General features: G+C 46.1%; 1 protein-coding gene across 1 annotated transcript in view; it reads left to right on the top strand.

Annotated features, from left to right (window-relative positions):
- ANO2 (anoctamin 2) overlaps positions 1–23079 on the top strand; it is a 1767324-nt gene that overhangs the window by 1652036 nt on the left and 92209 nt on the right. The window contains exon 20 of the mRNA XM_078673987.1: positions 190–338. Within this exon, the coding sequence (XP_078530113.1) occupies positions 190–338 (149 nt within the window). The remainder of the gene's footprint in view (positions 1–189; positions 339–23079) is intronic.

The raw sequence follows: 23079 nt of genomic DNA, 5'->3' as shown, positions 1-23079 counted from the left end.
TATTGTTTCTAAGTTGAGACTAATGCTTTTGCGCCAAGCTACCATAGAGTTAAGCTTTGGTTAATTTCAACCCATCAATCAAAACCCAATTACTATCGTCATTATTTCTTAATACCCTTATGGAATCAAGTCTGATGCTCTCGGGCCTTCTATGCATATCTGACACTAAAAGTAACTTTCTCTTCCTAGGAAACTAAAGAAGTTATATAGAAAACTGAAAGATGACAGGACCGAGCAGAAAGAAAGTGAAGCAAGTAACACTCGGCAGCCACAGCAATGGGATATTGACTATGCCCTGGAACCATTCACTGGCTTGACTCCTGAATACATGGAAATGAGTAAGATACACACTTCCATTTATGTTTGTGGGCAGCAGAGATGTCAGGTTTGCCTTGTTTATTGAAATATATTCTGGTGTATCACACGTCTGAAGTTGAGAACTGCAAATAACAGGTGCTACTGCTGCCCAATTTAGTGGGACTCAATTTACAAACCTGGGAGGGATGGAAAGCCTTGCCCGGGATTTGAGACTGAGACCTGCCTATCACACCTGAAGTCCGCAGCAAGCATTACCTCACTGAGGCACCTTACTAGCATATACACGCATATTTGACACACTAACAGATCTTACAGAACAAAAGAAAGGGTATTTGCACCTTTAATATTGGAACTTGTTCATAGTATTTGTTCTTATATTTCCCAAACAGATATTGTATATTCAGATGAACAGTATGTTATGTGTTGACAAATCCAAATATATAGAGTGTTTTTCCTCAACTTGCTGATTACTGTTATGTTACATTTCGAGACAAGATTCGTTTTTGTTTTCTTTGTGAAGCCTTGTATGGCCCTGAATATGAGCCAATGTTCTAATGATGATTAACTATCACGTGGACTTCACTGCTAACACAATGCATTATTTGTTTAAAAAGAGGTGATTAAATCAGGGCTGGACCCAAAGATTGTCTCCCTTTGTCACTCACTGTCTTCCCATCTCTCTCTCTTAGTCCTTCATTCTCCCTTGTCTGTAGCTCTGAGTGAAAGTCTGAGGACAACAAGTAAATCTCAGTCTCCAAAAATAACTTCTGGTGCCTACCGTTTGCAATCACAGGCACAAATTAAGCACTGTAATGTAACTCAATATGGCCTTTACTCCAGCGGTGACGTCATCCGCATTGTCAACATCAATGTAACCAAGCCTTCTTTGCTTGAAGGTCAAGAGCAAAAGTCAAATTAGGTTCTACATTTTAGAGAGTATTTTATTGGTCTCAAATAGATGAGATCATTGATAATGTAAAATAAAGGCGGAAGTGGCGCTACTGTTACAACCCTGCAAGAATTACATATTTTAAATGCCTATAAACCGCCCTCATTATAGGTTTTCCCACAATCTATGGACGTATTGTTCCGGGTAAAATTAATGTCATGATTCACTGGGCTTGACTCACTGCCATGCTTATATTAGATTCTGAATCATGGGCGCCTCGCTGAGAGTTCAGTGCTTGGGGAAAGACGACTTTAGGTCAGTGAATTCGCGTATTACTCTGTGTTGACACGCCAAAAATGCTTAATTAAGCCATAGAAAAGTTCTCCGGAGAGATACTCGGTTTTTAGCTTGTAGATAACAGCAATAGTTTATATAAATCCGTTTAAAGTGATGACAATTGTGCAGCTTATTAAGATATATAATATCGATAAGACCAGGATATTGTGAATTTGCTATTTGCTGCTTGAAATGTGACTCTCTGCACTGTTTAAGGCATGTTCTGTATTGCTCCCCAATTAATTGGATTCTGGTGAAAGAATCATACCGTTGCAATGTTTTTGGGGAACTAGCAGGTACTGATGCTTTCAATTCTAAGAGGTAGCGTGGAGTTTGCCTTTTTTAAGAATGCACTTAAAAACTCTTAGCACTTGGGCAGTATTTAATTTTTTTTAAATATGATATGTTGAGATTCTCTTTTTTTGTAATTCTTCTACTGAAGCAGCAAAGACACCTGGTGTATATAATACAACGCAAATGATATTATGTGAAAATATTAAAATGGAAGAGAAATGTGTACATCATCATAATTGTGAAGATGTGTCAGAAATATAGCTCGTTCTCGAGGGGTTTCAACACATTTCTTGCCACAGTCCTTTAATTTGATTTTAATAGTATTGTCAAATGGTTAAACACAGACACACGAAGAGCTGCAACTCTTTTCTCCCTTTCCAGGGGACTATAGCTGATGTTATAATTGCTGGAATGTTTTAAGTTTAATTATTTTTATTTACATGGTAAATGTTTATGATCTGTAGAGTACACAGTCCTGTTCCCATAGCTTTATTCCCATAACCTTATAATGGGTTGCTTTGTATTTGACATTATCCCTATGTACTTCTAATTGTAAATGTAAGTGTACTATTTTCGAAAGCGTCCTTCGAATCCTTTTGTTCATTTTGTTCTGTGGATTAAATGGAAGCCTTCCATTCTAGGTATATTTCGATTTCACTGGATCTATAGATTGATTCTTGGTATGCTCGTCAGTGTTTCAACCTTAATAGTAAGTACTCATAGTTAGCAGATTTCGATTCCACTATGATTTCTACCTCCAAGAATAAATCGCCAAAGGCAGTGAATCACCAGCCTATGAGGGTAGCAGGAATAAAGAAATCACTTGACCGTAATCAAGGGAACTCACGGAAAATGTCATAGTGAACACAATGTGTAGGAAGCTTTCTTATACAGACATGAGCGTGGCAGGTGAAGAAGGAATAGACTATGACATCACAGCCATCATCCAAACCAGTAGCTAGGTCTGCATCTCACAAGTATAGAGAGCTTAATTAATTATTTTTTTAAGTGGTGCAACCACAGTATTTGTTTGGAGCCCACTGTCAGTGTCAATGAATCCCTGGGACGCCAAACACCACAGCTATGTTATCTCAATTGCACCTTCCTCTTCTCCACCATCCTAAATTTCCTGTCGCTTTATCTCACTTTTGCAGATTCTTTTTATCGCAGCTTTCTCCTATTTTCCTATCTTTCTATTCCTCTTTCCTTCCTTGTTTTGCTCTTAGTCTGGGTCAAAGTCTGTGATGAAAAGTAAGACTAGGTTCCACGGTCGGTGACAGGAAGTGAGACGCCTGTGCCCCTGACGGCAGTAGACTGGGTGGAGTGGGAGAAGCTGGTATCTTATTGCTATAGGAGTCCCTGCTTGCACTTCTAGCCTGTTCACTTAGCTGGTCTACCTGAACATTCAACATGCTAACTTGAGCTGAAAATTGAGTATATAAGGAGAGTCCGAGGCTGAACCCGCACCTCTCACAGGACCAAACACACCTCGGTCGTGGTCTCTTGGTGGCCACCATTAAACGATGCAAGCTACACAGTAATCTTCACCACTTGAATGTTATGGTAGAACATTTATTGACTATGACTAGTCATGTCTCCCACCTCTAAGTTAACAGGCCTAGATGACCTATAACTGTAATAAAAGCTGCTGGAGTCAATAAATACAGAGAAATGTATTATGGCCTTCTATTCATACCACTTCCCGATCACAGACAAGTCTGAGGTGGATATTGTTGAGGCTGCTGATCTGGCCACCCAACAGGTGTTTTGTGGGTTGTGGGTGGTCCCGTTCCCACAAAATCATCTACAGCAATTCCTTTGACCCTTCTTACTAGAGCCCTGAGACCCTTTCTGGTGGTTACATACGTCCTTGCAGCACCTGGCCCATCAACTGCTATTCTCAAAAGCACTGTTGAGCAATAGAAAGGCATTTTAAAAGACTTTGTCGAAGATGACGGAGATCCCCTTAGAAAGTATTATAAAACACCTTTTATCTAGTGGGCCAGCTATAGCCATTCTAGACCATGAAGTCACAGAGGCATCAGAAGATGGTAAATCTATGATAATTAACATCACAACGTTCAGTAGGGGAATGGATTCTCCTGAAAAACATCTGTAGGCAGTTGAAGATCGAATTGATAGGTTAAGTAGGGATTCCTAGGGCTTGTGGGTAAGGGTACGGGTGGTAAGAGTTTTAATTGGCTTTTAGGGTTGCAGTATGGGTGAGTGGCTGGATAGTAAAGGTTATACGTGGTTCATGGGGTTCAGGGATGGGTAGGGGTATGGAGTAATAAGGAGTTTCTAGGGTTTAGGGATGGGCAAGGGCAGGGGGTTGTAAGGGTCATATAGTTTTAGGGTTTAGGGATGGGTTAGGTTCCCGAATAGTAACTGTATTTTGGGGGGTCAGAGATGGGTAAGGGTTTTAGGAGGCTTTAAGGTTCAGGCATGGGTAGGGTAGGGGTTAGTAAGTGGCTTTTAGGGCTTGAGAAAGGGTAATGAGCAGAAAGGACTTTAAGGGTGAAGGGTAAAGTATGACAATTGCTTTTTAAGGTTTAAGGATGGGTGAGCATAGGTATATATATGGAAAACAATTGTCCATGCCCTCGTCACATCTTAAATAGACTATGGTAACACTTTATATTTAGGAGAACCTAAAGGCAGTCTAACTAAACTCAAACGCATCATAAATGCAGCCGCACGTCTGTTCTCAATTGCCCAAGAAGACCTTCTGCCTCTAAGGCCGTGTCTATTCTTCACTGGCATTTATAAGGCTATGTGCTACTGCCACGGAATTTTGTGGAATAAGAGTCCTAGTACCTCTGACCCATGGTCACTCCTTACTCTCCTATATGGAAACTAAGTTCTAGAGGGACCTATCTTTTCAAGGTACCAAGAATTCAAAGAGCCAGGATGGGAGCTCGATCATTTAGTTACCTGGCAGCTAAAAAGTGGAACACTTTGCCTCTGATTTGAGATCTGAATCCGTGGATCTGACCTTTCTTAAACAACTGAAAACCTGGCTATTTGCACCGTAACTCAGGTTCTATGTGTCTATTACTAGTTTTTGCTCTTTAGTCTAGATTTCGGCCTTGAGCATAAGCCAATTCCATCAGGTTTTAAGAAGAGAGCACAAGCACTTTAGTAATGGTTAGCAGTGGTAAAGTGTGCAGACCCAGCAAAAACTAAGTCAGCAAAAGAGGCAGGTTGAAGGCAAAATGTTAGGGGGAAAACCACACCAAGGATGCCAGGTCTAATTGCAGTCAACACCCTAGGGCATAATTTTGGTCCCACTTAACTCCTCTCTTGTTCTCTTGTAGCAACCTGTGCTCCCACCACAGACTCACACTAGTATATATTGTTTCTCTTGTCCCCTTGTCCCCTTGCTCATACAATTACAATGCCATCGACCTTGGCCATGGCAGGCGCCCACCATGGAGCTAAACATGAGAACTCATTTTATTAACGTTAATGTCCAAGGCTCTTATGTATAGAAAAGAATATATTACCCTACCTAAACACTAAAGCACAAACAAAGACCCTCTCTCAGGATACACACCTATTGCAAAATTAGTTCTTAAAATTTAAATGAGATTGGGTAGGCTTGCAATCAGTAGTAGGCACATCCGTGCAATTCTGGAAGCTGCAATCACTAATTTCAGCTTCTCCTTCTAGGGATGCCTTGTGGTTGGATCTGTTAATACTCCCAACTTGAATAGGCAAGACTTTCCATCCAAGTTATCCAGAATCCTATCTCAATTTGATCCCCCAGACTTATTATCGTTTGGGGATACAAGTTTGCAATCAATCCAATACTCAATAAAACTGGCCCTGAAGACCACAAATAATAATATAAAGAGAGCCATCCTTGCAGAGTTCTGTTGAGGCAACAGCTTTGTCATTATTTGGTACTTAGTGCACCGCCAAGACAAGAAATACACTTTCCTAATAACTCTCATGGGTTGGAGACGTACATAGACTACTTCTTCCTCCACACTTCGTTATTGGCATCTGTGTTGCGTTGCGACATATGGGAGAGCAAGATTACAGGTCCATGGTACAGATTAGATTGTAATTTGGATGCACATCGCTAAACCGAGACTTATGGCATATGAATGCAAATAAATACTGATCCCCAGCAGATAACAAAAATAACTCCACCCTCATTTAAGTACATATAAGGTGGATAATGGCTCCCCATCTGCATAAGCCCAACCATAGTGTAATGCATCCCAAGGCCAATAGAGGAGAACATTAGCGCATGATTCAGCATAGCATGATGCGAAGCCCAAGCAGAACAAGATAAACCAGAGGCTACCATCAAATCTTTAGCAGTTCAGTACTCATCCTCACCATTCCCCTTCTCTGAGAAGAGGTTGGAAATGGCAAAACGCATGTTGACGTCCCTTTTCTCATTTAAAACAGAACATCAATGACAACATTATGGATGAGTTGAAAAAGCAGGACGATTACTGGCCTTCCAACCACATCAATAGAGTTTCAGTTAGTCCAACTAAAAATGCACCCAGTGCAAAAATGTCTGCAACTTTTTGTTAGAATTTATATTGTTCTGATGCAAGGGACACCTCAGTGAAAGAGGAAGACTTCTGACGGCCTCTGAAACTGCCATCCTTATTAGTGGAAGGGAGAAGGGAGTGTGTGTTCATGGTAGGAGACATTTCTCAAGAAGAGATAGTAGGAGTTTCCTGCAGCCTTTAAAGAGGCTGATTGACGGACCCACAGAACTGTAACAGATACCAGTCGACCTCCTTAGTTATGTAGCTATAACAATACTGACATAAACCCTGGCCCTCCGATTACACAAAATTATCCAGACTCCGATACTTGATACAGAACTAAACTTTGAAACTAGCTGCTACTCTAGAAATCAAAGGTGAAAATTGGCTCATCTCTTAAGGTCATCAAGGCATCAGCCTCGAAATACTACAGCACTGTTCCTTGATGCCGAAAAACTCTTTGACCAGATTGAATCAGAGTATCTCTTTTGGTTCATGTACAGTGAGGGCTTGGGAAATACTTTTTTCCCGAAGATCAGATGGTTAAATGAAGACCATGAGGCACAGATCGACTTAAAATAATTTGTATCTAGATTGTTTCTTAATAGGAGAGACAAAGGCCAAGACCACCTGTTGTTCCACTGATTTCCCTCTCCGCTCTCAAATTCGCCCTCAGCAGCCATTAGAAAATCTGCATGCATCTGGCAAATGCATACAGCAGTTGGAAATGTAAATGGACATCTTAATGTCCCTAATTAACTCATTTTCCAGGGTCCTCAAGGTACGAAATTAATTGGGGCAAATGGTAGACGTTACCTTTACCTCACCACTGTTACAAGCCTTTGTTGATACTCTTTTTACTGAGTGCCCAAGGGCTTGCAATATCTAAATGGCCTTATAAATAGAGGTCACTGAGGGATGACAGATGACAACTTCAGATCCTTATTACTGTCATCCTGAAATTACTTTATAATGTGGAAGTATCTCAACCTATTGCTAAGAGGAAGAGTTCAAGCGATTAAACTGGCAATAGTACTATATTTAAAGTCACTCATATTACCCTTACTTGTTAAAAAAACACGTATTGCAAACACATAATGATGTTAAAGCATTTATTTGTAGGGCAGAGAGCATTGCACAAATTGAAACCTCTTAAGCTATAGGGCCTTCGATTAACTCACATGCTTTGTAATGACTCAGGCCACATACTCTGACAAATACTATTCCCTTCTTCCACAAACTGAATTACCGCCAATATGAATATCCTTGGAGAGTAAGGTAATACAGAGCCCCACAGATTTGGGGTGCTAAATATAAAAAAAACATTGCCAACACATCCACTGGTCGCGTCACTAGAGACATGTGTACCCACTAAAATTCTGCTCATAAGCAGTAGGGGTAAAGACATGCCTACCACACTGTTGTGTAATGCAGACATCTGCATGCATGTCTCCAGGATACAGTGGCAGAACTACAATAGGCAGGTTATTATCTCCCTGGATCAACGATTTCAAGAGGTTCGACTCAAGACATTTCAGATGCTCTCTGATGAATTGGAACGGACAAGATGTCATAGTTGAAAATACCAGTACTTTGGCACACTGTTTGAGTAAACATTTGGGCCCTGAACCTGTGACCCGAAGCCTACCCATCTAATCAATTAGACAATAGTGAAAAATTCTACTCATCTGGTATTGCACCTGCTTACACTTACACAGATCTGGGATGTTCTCCTACTCTGAATGCTAGTGGTGTAATGCACCAAGATATGACTTGTCTTGTATACTCAGCCACTGCACCTCACTACAACACTAATGGAACAGGATATGGAGAAACTTATCTACTGCCCTTGGTTAACATATACTCACTTTGAACACACCTGACTCTCCTGCGTGGTGTAACTAATATGATATGGTTAACTTCCCATGGCCTTAGATGGATGGTGACTGCATTGGCAACAGCCAAGATGTGTATCTAATGACACTAGTTATCACCCTCAGTACCAATCTTGAAAGAATGACTTTCTAAAATGTTTAAAGTGGTCTCCTTTGGACAGATCATCTATAGAATGAAAGACCCATTGGAATTATTTAATCAGAACTGGGGCTCAGTTGTGACCTACAGACTAGATGGGGAAAGGCATAGATCATCCAACTTGTCTCACCACAGAATATGGGCCATTATACTATATACCTGGTTAATATAACATATAGGAGCACGCATATCCAATCCAATCCAAAAATTCTTTATTTCGGCCTCATGGGCCATAAAAGAAGCAATAAAAATACATACAGATAAAAGACAATATATACAATAAAAACCAACTGGACCTGCAGTGTTTAGAGAAGCGTGGTAAAATAGATTAAACAGACATTTTCTTTCTTATTATCCATGCTGCCATTAGGAATTTGGAAACCGCAAACACAATGTGGCCCAGGGTATTGGTTTTCAGCACCCTGTAGGCTTGTAAGTAGTTACTGAAGCCCAGATTCCGACAAAGAGGGGCTAACCAGCGCCTCCTCGGACTCCCGTAGACATGGCAACAAAACATTATGTGCAAGTCATCTTCTTCCTTAACTTTACAGCATGGGCAGAGCTTGTCGCCCCCTAGCGACCACTTATGGGTAAAAACTTTAGTAGGGAGCGTACCAAACCTCCATTGCAGGAACAGTTTCCTCGCCAAAAGAGGGTAGATAAAATCCATAAAAGGTTCAAAAACATAAGAATTTTTGGAAACAATAAAACATCCTGTCAGGGTGCCACTATCATATGCACTGTCCATATCAGCAAGGGTTTTGTTCTTGTAGAGCTGTGCCAGGGTTTTGCGCGGAATCCTTCTACATCCCTGAGCTGGGTCATCCCATAGGTCTGGCAAGTTCAAGCTGGAACATTCCGATTTGATAAGTGCCAGCCAAGGGATCTTACCATTTACATCCAGCCTCAAGACATGTATGAGGTCCTGCCTATAGTGGTGCAACTCCTCAGTGGACCATAGCCGATGCCAATACTTCACCGGTTTCGACCGCAAGTCCTCTGCGATTGACGGGAGACCCAGGTCAAGTCTTAGGGGGAGGAGTGGTGTACCCTGCGGAAGAGCAAGAAGACGTCTAAGGAAACAATTTTCCACCCCTGCCATGACCTTCCCAGCTTTATGGCCCCACAGCTCACTGCCATACAAGGCAGCCGCCTTCGCCTGAGTCCTGTACATTTCTAAGGCCGGGCTGACAGGCTTGAAGGTGGACTTATTAGATACCCTCAGGAGTGCGCCCGAAAGCTGGGAGAGTTTCAGCCTAGATCTCGCCACCTGGGAATCCCAAGTCAGATTTTCTTGAAGTGAGACCCCCAGGTATGTAAAGGTAGAAACCCTTTCCAGACTGGTTCCCTCGAGTTTTGGGTTGGGTCTGGTCTTGGTCGGAGGGTTGAAGATCATGAACTTAGTTTTTTCCGTGTTCACCTCCAACCCGTGTTGTCTACAAAAGTGACCAAAACCATCCACGATCCTCTGAATCCCCATGGGGGATTTGGAAAGAAGGAGGGTATCATCGGCAAACATAATTGCCGGGACCCTCCTTCCTGCCAAAACCGGGGCATCATTGTCCCCGACAGCGTCAAGGTGTTGAATGACGCTGTTGATGTACAGACAGAACAGTGTCGGAGCCAGAACACAGCCCTGTCTGACACCTCGGCGGACCGGGAATTTGCCCGAGGGCTTGCCATCCCTCCCACACCTTACTACCGCAAAGTTGTTCTCATGCAGTCTAATGATGATTCTAAGGAGGTGGGGGGGGACTCCTAGCTTCTGCAGAACCTCCCATAACTTCCCCCTCGGGACGAGGTCAAAGGCTGACCTCAGATCCACGAAGACCATGTACAGTCGGCCTCCCTCTAACGTAACCGTCTTCCAGTACAGAAGAAGGAGGCGAAAGATTTGATCCATGGTCGACGTGTTCTTTCTGAAGCCAGCCTGTAGAGGGCTCAAGATGTCATTGGCCTCGACCCAGTCTAGGAGATGGTCCAAAATGAGGCGCGCAAAGATCTTTTGGGGCACATCTATGAGGCTTATAGGCCTGTAATTGGAAGGGAGCAGAGTAGAGACCTTCTTGTGGATGGGCACAATCTCTGCCCCCAACCACGACCCAGGGATCGCCATACCTCCAAGAATGGCATTAAATAGAACAAGAAGGTATGGACCCCAGATATCCGGGTGATGCCTAAATAGATCCCCGGGTAGCCTATCCAGGCCTGGCGCCTTCCCCACTGCTAGACGTTCTATGGCAAGCTCCACTTCCCCCAGGGATAATTCCATTCCGGACTCCTCAGTACCCAGTTGCATCTCCACGGCCGGGCAGGAACTGGTATCTAGGTAGAGAGCCCCAAAATGGGACTCCCATACCGCAGGGGCTATGTTAGGCTCAATCGCTTTACTAAGATTCCCTGACCCATTATTTACAAGTGCCCAAAACTGCCGGGGATCCCTGGATTTGAGGGCATCATAGAGGTCCTGCCAGTACTTCCAATCCCACTCGGTCCTTGCAGCCACCAGTACTGATTTATGGAGATTCCTCAGGTCACGCACTTTGGCCTTATCTGACCCCTCTTTTATGGCTGCAATAAGGTCAGATTTTGCTGACCTGCAGTCTGGGGTATACCAAGTGGGAACAGGAGTCCTTTTCTTTCGAATTGGGACCTCCGGATGAAATACCTCGGCCAAGTCCCTCACTAAAGCCTGGTGAATGTTTCCCAGTTTCTCAGAGTACTCAGCGGTTCTTGGTTCATTCAGGAGGGTCTCAACCTCCATGAGGCTAGGGAGCGCCAGCTCGTATAGTTTCTTAATTGACTCCTCCGAATTTACAAGCTTCCCCCACTTGACTCGGCGCCTATTTGTGGTCAGGAGCAGATCCCCCGTATCAGCCCCTTGGCCAGCTGGGGATGAGTCCGTCAAGGGCGAAGGGCACAGAATATTTAAACAGAGAGCGTTATGGTCGCTGTCTGTCCTCTTGATAACCCTAAAGTCCCGCACTTTGGGCCAGAGTGAAATATCCACCATAATGTAATCTAGCCTTGACTCGTGGCCCCTCCTGTTGAATGTACACACCGAGGGGGTATCGGAAGGAGTACGACCGTTACACGCCCTCAGCGCGCCATTCAAAGTAAGGGACATGAGCTGTAAGGCTAGAGGGGACCAGGCTTTAGGGTGAGGGGAAGAAGAGGGTGGAACCCCCCAATGGTCGTCCTCGGCCGTAAGGGCACCATCGAGTAAACCTTCCAGGGGTTCAAAGTGGCAATTGAAGTCCCCTCCAAGTACCACCTTGTATTCACCCGGAAGTTGACCCAGGAAGGAAGCTAGATCATTTAAGGTAGGTGATTCACTTGACGAGGCAACCGGGCGCGAGTAGACATTGACAATGACCCACGGAGTTTTACCAGGCCAAGTGAGCCGCACACACTGGATGTCCTGCGAACACGTATGTACCCGCTCCGCCTGACACCCAGTGTGACTCGCAATCCAGATTGCCAAACCACCAGATGGCCTCCCCCTCCCAGCCCATGTGGCAGGGATTTCAAATACCTCAAACCCTCTCCTGCTCTGAGCGACCCTCGCCCAGGTCTCCTGAAGGAGAACAATGTCACATCCACCCACCAGGGAGTCCCATTCAGGAGAGCCCTCCTTGTTCGCTATTCCTGCCACATTCCAGGAGAGGATTCTCAATCCTGGGTCAAGTGGCAGGCTGCCCTTAGCTCCAGCATGAGGTTGCAGGATAGCCTTGGGTGAACCGACGTCAGAGGCGCCGGTTCCGCCGACAATGGTGACGGCGCAGCCATCCAGCTCTGCTGCCCCTGCTTGGTGAATGTGGACTAGCCCGGTGTTAGGTGGGGGACTCAGTTGGCACAGATTATCAATCATATCAGCCCCTCGCTCATTAGCATCCTGGAGCCGGGTTAGTTCCGACATGGGGATCACACCCAAACCCACGTGGCTTTGCGCCTCATCCACCCCATTTTCATGTCCAGACAAGATTGGCCTAGTTTGTGGTCAATCAACCTGGTCCAGACAGGAAAACCTGTTGTGATGGGTGAAGTTTGCCTGAGCAGTTGGCAAGGAGGGCCTTGGTCTGTAACGGGAACCATCTACGGCAAAGCCCACCCTGGTCCATCCCTTCTCACTCCCTCCCACCGTATTGCTACCACTAGGATAGAAATAAGAAAGGGGTACAAGATCTATTGTGGACTTATCTGGCCTTACAAGCCAGTTGCAGATGTAATTAGCAACATGCGGGCTCCTAAAACTTAAAACGATACAGTCCCCTGACCTGTTCTTTTTGGTAGGGCCAATCCACGGGATCCTCCTTACCATCAGAACCTCACCCTTCAAATTTGGGGGCAACGGCCTATTAATGCTGAGCCAGCTTATAACCTTATTACGTAGGGAGTCTTGGGACTCCCTAACACCACCAGCTAGCTCAGGAACTCCCAACATAATTGCCGTGTATGGGACAGCCTCTGGGGGCAGATTAACCTCCCTGCGTCTATCTAGGGGAGGGACACAACCATCACTTCGGGCGTTTGTAGGACCCACTGTCGCCCTTGTCTGCGGCACAGGGGGTGGCTTAGATCTCCTGGGTGCCGGAACAGGGGGCCCAGGCACTGAAGGTAGCAAAGTGCGCGTCTGGGAAGTAGACACACCATTTGCTCTAGGCAATGCCCTGCTTGAAGCCTGTAGTGATGCAGAAGGAGGTAGACTGTCCCCAGATGGTTTCCCGGTGGCTACAGGGACATTTGAAGCTACGTCAGGGCTACTCCTAATAGGAATATTTCCCCGGGACTGAAGTAAGTTCTCTATAGCCTCTAGTCTAGCTAAGATGGGGGTTAACAGGTTCTTGATAGTGGCTGTGAGGGAATTTATTACTGCATCTGAACTATTAGATGATAGACCACCAAAGATAAATGGGCCCGCCACCACTGGTGATAACACGGGAGCTGGCGAGGCCCCAAGATCCGACCCAGAACCAGGTAAAATGAGCTCAGGGGAGACCGAAATGTCTGTACTGTCTTCGAGTGTTGATTCAGATGCAACAAATTTTGCCCTTTTTGCCCTCTTTAATTCGACTGGCCTTTTCCTTTTTAAGGGCTGGGTCACCCCACTGTCAACAGGGACTGTTGTCAAAACCACTTGACCCGCTTCCAGCGTGGTTAAACCCATACTATCCAGGACAGCAGAGTGGTCGGAAGTCCCTGCTGGCCGTGGGGAATCTCGATCCCTCTGCGTAACCGGAGTTCTTAGCTGCCGGAGTACCGACTCGATAGTCTGGTCGATGCTGTCCAGCAGAGACATGTGGGTAACGTCCGTAGTGATGGGTGTGCTAGCATCATTTGAGGCAGATTCCTCAAGGTCCAAGAACACACTTTCGGGACCCGTCTCAAGGTGCGAGTCCGTGGATAAGTGACACTTGCTGATTTGGGAGGTCGCCTTGGGGAAAAAAATTTCCAAAGTGCTTGTGCCATGTTGTACCGACTTACTCCTTAGAGCTCTGGATGCCATAATGAAGTAATGAAGTAAATGGGGTGCAAATTAGCGGGGGCGTTAGAGGGGTGGCCCGGTCCGGTCTCTACCGGCCTAAAACGGCCCGCTCTTTGCCCGGTCTTCGCCCCGGTGACCGCCCCGCGCGCGTCCCGCTACGCGCGTGAGGAGGTTCTCCTATGTATGACAAGGGGGCGTGTCACTGGGAGGGGGCGCGAGGCGCGGCGGGAAGAGGAACCAGCTGGCGCTGCCAGATGGACTGCTGGTCCTCGCAGTCCCGCTCGCCTCCGCCTCTCACCTCCGCTGCGGCCGGTCCAAACAACAGCAATCCCCAAGGTATGTCCGCACCCAAAACGCTCCTGGGACAGGAAAAGCAGGCAGCAGTCCAAACTCCTAGCGCGAGCGGCACCCGCGGAGCGGGGGCCGCGAGGAGTAAAATACTCTATCAGGCAGGGGGGCGTGGCACTGGGAGGGGGCGCGAGGCGCGGCGGGAAGAGGAACCAGCTGGCGCTGCCAGATGGACTGCTGGTCCTCGCAGTCCCGCTTGCCTCCGCCTCTCACCTCCGCTGCGGCCGGTCCAAACAACAGCAATCCCCAAGGTATGTCCGCACCCAAAACGCTCCTGGGACAGGAAAAGCAGGCAGCAGTCCAAACTCCTAGCGCGAGCGGCACCCGCGGAGCGGGGGCCGCGAGGAGTAAAATACTCTATCAGGCAGGGGGGCGTGGCACTGGGAGGGGGCGCGAGGCGCGGCGGGAAGAGGAACCAGCTGGCGCTGCCAGATGGACTGCTGGTCCTCGCAGTCCCGCTCGCCTCCGCCTCTCACCTCCGCTGCGGCCGGTCCAAACAACAGCAATCCCCAAGGTATGTCCGCACCCAAAACGCTCCTGGGACAGGAAAAGCAGGCAGCAGTCCAAACTCCTAGCGCGAGCGGCACCCGCGGAGCGGGGGCCGCGAGGAGTAAAATACTCTATCAGGCAGGGGGGCGTGGCACTGGGAGGGGGCGCGAGGCGCGGCGGAAAGAGGAACCAGCTGGCGCTGCCAGATGGACTGCTGGTCCTCGCAGTCCCGCTCGCCTCCGCCTCTCACCTCCGCTGCGGCCGGTCCAAACAACAGCAATCCCCAAGGTATGTCCGCACCCAAAACGCTCCTGGGACAGGAAAAGCAGGCAGCAGTCCAAACTCCTAGCGCGAGCGGCACCCCATTGGAATTATTTAATCAGAACTGGGGCTCAGTTGTGACCTACAGACTAGATGGGGAAAGGCATAGATCATCCAACTTGTCTCACCACAGAATATGGGCCATTATACTATATACCTGGTTAATATAACATATAGGAGCACGCATATCAATATTTCCAGTGGACCTCTGCCCTGGTAGTAGCTTTCTCACAGAAATCCTGTGTTCCATTGCATCATTTGCACTCTGTTATGATAGGTTATCATTGTGTTCCAAACTTTCTCAATCAGAGCATCAGAGGCAGAACCCTTGCCGTCATGATTTTTCCTTCTCGAGTGCTCTTCTGGGTTCACTGCGAAAAACGGGTGATACTTAAAACATACAGAGCGCCATCAGCTGCTTTGATGGACACAGAGTCCAAGAAAGTAGGGATTTATACACGCGTTTGTAATCATATATACTTGCGTCTCAAAATAAATTTAACATGTAGAACCTGAATCCATTTTAGGAGGGTGCTAGGCTTCTATTTGTGGGCTTGGATTTGACAAACTCTTCCGTTGAGGGAAGCAATGTCTTGATTTGCTTCTATTAACCCCTTCGCTGCTAGGCCTTTTCCCCTCCTGTGCTGAGGCTTTTTTTGGCGTTTTGGAGTAGTGCGCGCTTAGGCCCTTGTAACTTTTTGACCACATAAGGTATCCACGCCAAATTTGCGTCCTTTTCTTCCAACATCATGTGGATTCTAAAGGCGCCCTGGGTTTGTGGATTCCCTTGGAGGGGGCCCAGAAATTTAGCAAAATATAGTGATTTTTTTGTTTTTTTCAGAAAAATGGGAAAAACGGGCTGCAAATGAAAGCCTCTGGGTGTTTCCCTGAAAATGCTATCACAAAAAGGTTTGTGGGGCTGAAATCTCCATTTTCTCAGCTTTCAGGGAATGACAGACTTTTGTCAGAGAACCGAAATTTTTCACTCAGTTTTGGCATTTTTCTGGGACATAGCCTATTTTTGCTATTTTTAGAGCTTTCCACCTCCTTCCAGTTAATGGTAGAAATGAGTTTGAAAGCAATAATGGATCCTGGAAAGCTTTACATTTTCGAAAAGTAGACAAAATTCTGAATTCAGAAAGGGGTCATTTGTCTAAATCCATGAAGGTTTCGTTATAGAAACTAACAGTTAGATATTGGAATATTTGAAATTTTGTTGAAAAAAACAGCCTTTTGTCTCAACGTTTTCACCTATAACTTTTTCTAATTTTGACAGCTCTTGGAAAGCAATATACCGTTACATCCGTTAGACCTTCCTGGTTGTGGGGATATATAGGACTTGTAGTTTCACCAAGAACCCGACGAACCCAGATCCAAAAACTGAGCAGCAACTTGCAATGGTATTTTTTCATTTACTGGGTATAGTGCACTTTGTCTTGGAAAATGTATACATGGAATAATCTGTATGAAAGACACCTATGTATTTCTGAATTGGGTACAAATTATAGACTTCAGAAACAGTATATAATTGCACATTTTCAAAGTTGGGAATACTCATACTAGCATGAGAATTATTGGTCATTTTTCATAAAGATTTTTTTTTTACTCAATGTCTTTCATTCAAAGGGAGAAATGCATGAAAGCTCAATTGGTAATAACAGTTGATTTACAAATCTGAATTACCCCAAGTGTCCCGATAAAAACGGTACCTCACTTGTGTGGGTCGGCCTTGTGCCTGCGACAGGAAACGGCGGAAAATGCAACGTGGTCACACCTAAATTTAGCAGTTACAAATTGACCCTTTTTTGGCAAAGTGCCTACCTGTAGTTTTTGCACCCTAGCTCTGCCGGCACCTAGGGAAACCTTGCAAACCTATACATTTTTGAAAAGTAGACACCCAGGGGAATTCAGGATGGGGTGACTCGACTGCCTACCACCAGGTTTTGTTACCCAGAATCCCTTGCAAAGCTAAGTTTTTCACAAAATAAACACATTTTCCTCACATTTCTGTGGTGGAAAGTTCTGGAATCTGCGTGGATCAACAAATTTCCACCCACCCAGCGTGCCCCCAGGTCTCCCGAAAAAAACGGTACCTCACTTGCGTGGGTAGGCATAGTGGCTGCGACATGAAACAGCGCAAAACGCAGCATGGTCGCACCTCAATTTCCCAGTGAAATTTAGCACGATTCGGACAAAAAGACTACCTTTTGTTTTTGCGCCGTAGCTCTGCCAGCACCTAGGGAAACCTAGCAAACCTATACATTTTTGAAAACTAGACACCCAGGGAAATTCAGGATGGGGTGACTCGCCTGCCTATCCCCAGGTTTTGTTACCCAGAATCCCTTGCAAACATAAAAATTTGACCAAAAAACACATTTTCCTCACATTTCTGTGGTGGTAAGTTCTGGAATCTGCGTGGATCAACAAATTTCCACCCACCCAGCGTGCCCCCAGGTCTCCCGAAAAAAACGGTACCTCACTTGCGTGGGTAGGCATAGTGGCTGCGACATGAAACAGCGCAAAACGCAGCATGGTCGCACCTCAATTTCCCAGTGAAATTTAGCACGATTCGGACAAAAAGACTACCTTTTGTTTTTGCGCCGTAGCTCTGCCAGCACCTAGGGAAACCTAGCAAACCTATACATTTTTGAAAACTAGACACCCAGGGGAATTCAGGATGGGGTGACTCGCCTGCCTACCCCCAGGTTTTGTTACCCAGAATCCCTTGCAAACATAAAGATTTGACCAAAAAAACACATTTTCCTCACATTTCTGTGGTGGAAAGTTCTGGAATCTGCGTGGATCAACAAATTTCCACCCACCCAGCGTGCCCCCAGGTCTCCCGAAAAAAACGGTACCTCACTTGCGTGGGTAGGCATAGTGGCTGCGACATGAAACAGCGCAAAACGCAGCATGGTCGCACCTCAATTTCCCAGTGAAATTTAGCACGATTCGGACAAAAAGACTACCTTTTGTTTTTGCGCCGTAGCTCTGCCAGCATCTAGGGAAACCTAGCAAACCTATACATTTTTGAAAACTAGACACCCAGGGAAATTCAGGATGGGGTGACTCGCCTGCCTACCCCCAGGTTTTGTTACCCAGAATCCCTTGCAAACATAAAAATTTGACCAAAAAAACACATTTTCCTCACATTTCTGTGGTGGAAAGTTCTGGAATCTGCGTGGATCAACAAATTTCCACTCACCCAGCGTGCCCCCAGGTCTCCCGAAAAAAACGGTACCTCACTTGCGTGGGTAGGCATAGTGGCTGCGACATGAAACAGCGCAAAACGCAGCATGGTTGCACCTCAATTTCCCAGTGAAATTTAGCACGATTCGGACAAAAAGACTACCTTTTGTTTTTGCGCCGTAGCTCTGCCAGCACCTAGGGAAACCTAGCAAACCTATACATTTTTGAAAACTAGACACCCAGGGAAATTCAGGATGGGGTGACTCGCCTGCCTACCCCCAGGTTTTGTTACCCAGAATCCCTTGCAAACATAAAAATTTGACCAAAAAAACACATTTTCCTCACATTTCTGTGGTGGAAAGTTCTGGAATCTGCGTGGATCAACAAATTTCCACCCACCCAGCGTGCCCCCAGGTCTCCCGAAAAAAACGGTACCTCACTTGCGTGGGTAGGCATAGTGGCTGCGACATGAAACAGCGCAAAACGCAGCATGGTCGCACCTCAATTTCCCAGTGAAATTTAGCACGATTCGGACAAAAAGACTACCTTTTGTTTTTGCGCCGTAGCTCTGCCAGCACCTAGGGAAACCTAGCAAACCTATACATTTTTGAAAACTAGACACCCAGGGGAATTCAGGATGGGGTGACTCGCCTGCCTACCCCCAGGTTTTGTTACCCAGAATCCCTTGCAAACATAAAAATTTGACCAAAAAAACACATTTTCCTCACATTTCTGTGGTGGAAAGTTCTGGAATCTGCGTGGATCAACAAATTTCCACCCACCCAGCGTGCCCCCAGGTCTCCCGAAAAAAACGGTACCTCACTTGCGTGGGTAAACATAGTGGCTGCAACAGGAAACGGTTCAAATTGTACGGTGGTGAATTTACATTACCTTATTGCAAAACTACCTTGATTTTGGGGGGGGGGCATCTGAGTTTGTGGCCCGGGGCTCGGTGGTATTCTTTGCAAAGTAGCAAACCCAAACAGTTCTGAAAACTAGACACCCGGGGGACTCCAGGGAGGTATGGCATGCATGGGTCCCCCAATGTTTTCCTACCCAGAACTCTCTGCAAACCTTAAAATTAGGTAAAAATTGCACTTTTCCAAACTTTTTGGCGTGGGATCGCCGGGTCGGCAAAAAAGTCATACCACCCTGCGTTCCCCTTGTTCTCCCGAGTAAAAGGATACCTCACTTGTGTGGGTGCCCCAAAGCAGAATACGCCAAAAATGAATTTTGAAAAAAGTAGTTTTTACTCATATTTACGTTTTACAAATTAAGCACCCCAGCCTAAGTCACATGCCTTTGGCCCACCCACACAAGTGAGGTATCATTTTACTCGGGAGAACAAGGGAAACACTGGGTGGTAGGACATTTGTTCCGGCAGCGAGATCCCACCCAAAAAAGTATGGAAAAGTGGGTTTTTTGACCAAAATTTCAGGTTTGCAGGGGTTTCTGGGTAGGAAAACATTGGGGGACCCACGCATGCCATACCACCCTGGACTCCCCTGGGTGTCTAGTTCTCAGAACTGTTTGGGTTTGGTAGTTTCCAAAGATGCCTGCCAAGCCCCGGGCCAAAAGCTCAGGTGACCCCCTCAAAAAATAAGATTATTTGGCTAAAGGTAAAGTTTTTGTCTCCACAGTATGAATTGGGCCTTTTCCTAAAGCAGCCGCTATGCCTACCCACGCAAGTGAGGTACCATTTTTATCGGGAGACCTTGGGGAACGCTGGGTGGGAGGTAATTTGTGTGTGCCCAGTGATGCCACGCTTTCCCACACTAAAACGTGTGAAAAAACTGATTTTTTACCATGCAAAAAATGAGGTTTGCAAGGGATTCTGGGTAAAGGAACGTTGGAGGATCCACGCAAGCCATACCTCCTTGGAAGCCCCCGGTTGTCTACTTTTCAGAAATGTGTGGGATTGGTAGGTTTCCCTAGATGGCTGTCTCGCACGGGGCCAAAAACCCAGGTAACCCCTCTTGCAAAAGCTGGTGGACTTAGGGGTTACCTGGGTTTCTGGCCCCGTGCGAGACAGCCATCTATGGAAACCTACGAAACCCACACATTTCTGAAAAGTAGACACCCGGGCGCTTCCAAGGAGGTATGGCTTGCGTGGATCCGCCAACGTTCCTTTACCCAGAATCCCTTGCAAACCTCAATTTTAGCAGAAAAAAATCAATTTTTTCACACGTTGTAGTCTGGGAAAGCGTGGCATCACTGGGCTCACACAAATTACCTCCCACCCAGCATTCCCCCAGGTCTCCCGATAAAAACGGTACCTCACTTGCGTGGGTAGCCATAGTGGCTGCAACTGGAAAAGGTCCAAATCTAACAGTGGTGAATATAAAATACCCTGAAGCAATATAACTTTGATTTTTTGGGGGGGAGGCACCTGAGTTTTTGGCCCGGGATGGGTGGTATTCTTTGGAAAGTAGCAAACCCAAACAGTTCTGAAAACTAGACACCCGGGAGAGTCCAGGGAGGTATGGCATGTGTGGGTCCACCAATGTTTTCCTACCCAGAACTCCTTGCAAACCTTAAAAATAGGTAAAAATAGCACTTTTCCAAACATTTTGGCGTGGGATCGCCGTGCCGGCAAAAAAGTCCTACCACCCTGCGCTCCCCTTGTTCTCCCAAGTAAAAGGATACCACACCTTAACAGAGTTACTCAAAAGTCAAACATTCAAGCACGGCTATCTATTCCTCAAAGACACACACATACAGGTTGGATTTGGCACGAGGGCGAGTGATGGTTCAGTACATAAAATTTTATTAACAAGATATTTCAAAAAAATGAAATGCTCTGTCAATAAATAAATGCATAAAAACTGAACCAGTGACTCGCAACTCGTGAGCTGTAAAGCCACGACAAGGCACCAACCGTTTTACAGGCCATTCACGCACCTTTCATACCTGATACAAACCAGACCATTGACACCATCCGAATGGAAAAGCAACACATAACAACAATCACAATAAGGGGCAAGGTACACCCTACTGCAGAAATTAGAAAAAAAACAATTATTACTGCACACCCATCTAATCCGCAAGCACACACACATACTGGTTGGATTTGGCACGAGGGTGAGTGATGATTCAGTACATACAATTGGATACGCAAGTAATTTCATCAAAAATGAAATACACTGCCTATAATTGAAAGTATGATAAACTGAACCACTGACTCGCAGCTCGTGAGCTGTAAAGCCACGTCAAGGCACCAACCTCTTTACAGGCCATTCATACACCTTTCGTACGCGTGACACATACAAAACATTCACACCGCCAGCCGCGGACCCATCACATTTCAACACTCACACCAGCAAACAGCGCCATTCAAGGGCCCATCACTTTCACACGCCCACATTTCTGACACTGCAACTACACAAAATGATGGACTGTGTGGAGTGTCACTCAACTAGCAGTGTGTGTAGTGACCAACAGAAAGTAACTACTCACACACCGCCTGCCGAGCGCCAGTCCACCCACACCACCATCCAAGCACCAGACCATGCACACTGCCAGCCAAACACCACTCAGCGCACACCGACAGCCAACTACCACTCCACACACACCACCAGCCAAGCATCACTCCACGCACACCACTAGCCAAGCGCCACTCCACAAACACAACACCATCCAAGCACCACTCCACACACGCCGCCAGCCAAGCACCACTCCACACACACCGCCAGCCAAGCACCACTCCACTCACACCGCCAGCCAAGCACCTAACCATACACTCCGCCAGCCAAGCAAAAATCCACTAACCCCCCCAGCACAACTCCAATCCATGCACTATTCCAGCCAAGCACCAGACCACGCACACCACCAGCCAAGCGCCTGTCCACGCACACCAACAATCCAAGCACAATCCTGCACACACCACCATCAAAATTAGAATTTTTTAAAGAAATACCACAAATCAAATGTAGAAACCTACAAATCTGCTAACACAAATTCAAAACCTAAATGCTTTGCACTAATGCAAACCTAAAAGCAAACAAAAAAATATTACAGAAAACAAACCAGACAGTACACTTACAAGCTCAATGAAACTCCCAAAACTTCTTTTGTGTGTGGTACGATTTAAAACAAGCTGGCACACACAATCCAGGATTTGAAGGACAGTCAGGACAGTGCATACGAGACTCCCTCCGCACTTCTCTTCGCCAACAGACTCTACATCTTTTAGTGGGTTTGTCTTTTGCAGTTGTGGGAGGAATGTATTCTGGAAAGTGGCGATCTTTCAGTCTAGCCACTTCCTCCACCACTCCAAATCTTGGCACACTTGCCTGTTCCACTAGTACAAGGCTGCCTATTATAGTCTCCTGAAACTTAACAAAAGGCATCTTTGACTCAGGACAAGATTTCTGGAAAACAACAAAAGCATTAAAGGATGCCAAGTGGAAAAGATGGATAGCCAACTTCTTGTACCAAACGTAAGCCTTTCGAAGAGCAGCATAAGGTTCCAACCTCTGATCTACTCTGTCAACACCACCCATGTGCCTATTATAGTCTAAAATGCACACAGGTTTACGCACTTCAGCAGTCTCACCCCGAACTGGCAGAGCTTCAGTGCTTTCGTCATGGATAGTAGTCAGCATGTAAACATCTCTCCTGTCTGAAAACTTCACAGCTAGAAGCTTCCCACATCGCAATGCAGTAGACTGTCCCCGCACAAGCCTTTTGCAAACAAGTTCTATTGGAAAACCTTTCCGGTTACTGCGCATCGTGCCACATGCAACAGTGCCCACTTTGGCCAACTCCTTGAACAAACGCACACTAGTGTAGAAGTTATCTACATATAAATGGTGGCCTTTGTTAAATAATCGTCTACCTAGTTCCCACACAATTTTCTCAGT

This window comes from Lissotriton helveticus, chromosome 1_1 (assembly GCF_964261635.1).
Source record: "Lissotriton helveticus chromosome 1_1, aLisHel1.1, whole genome shotgun sequence".
Taxonomy (NCBI): domain Eukaryota; kingdom Metazoa; phylum Chordata; class Amphibia; order Caudata; family Salamandridae; genus Lissotriton; species Lissotriton helveticus.
Note: the sequence above shows the minus strand (reverse complement) of the source record. Positions and strands in the feature narration are given on the sequence as shown.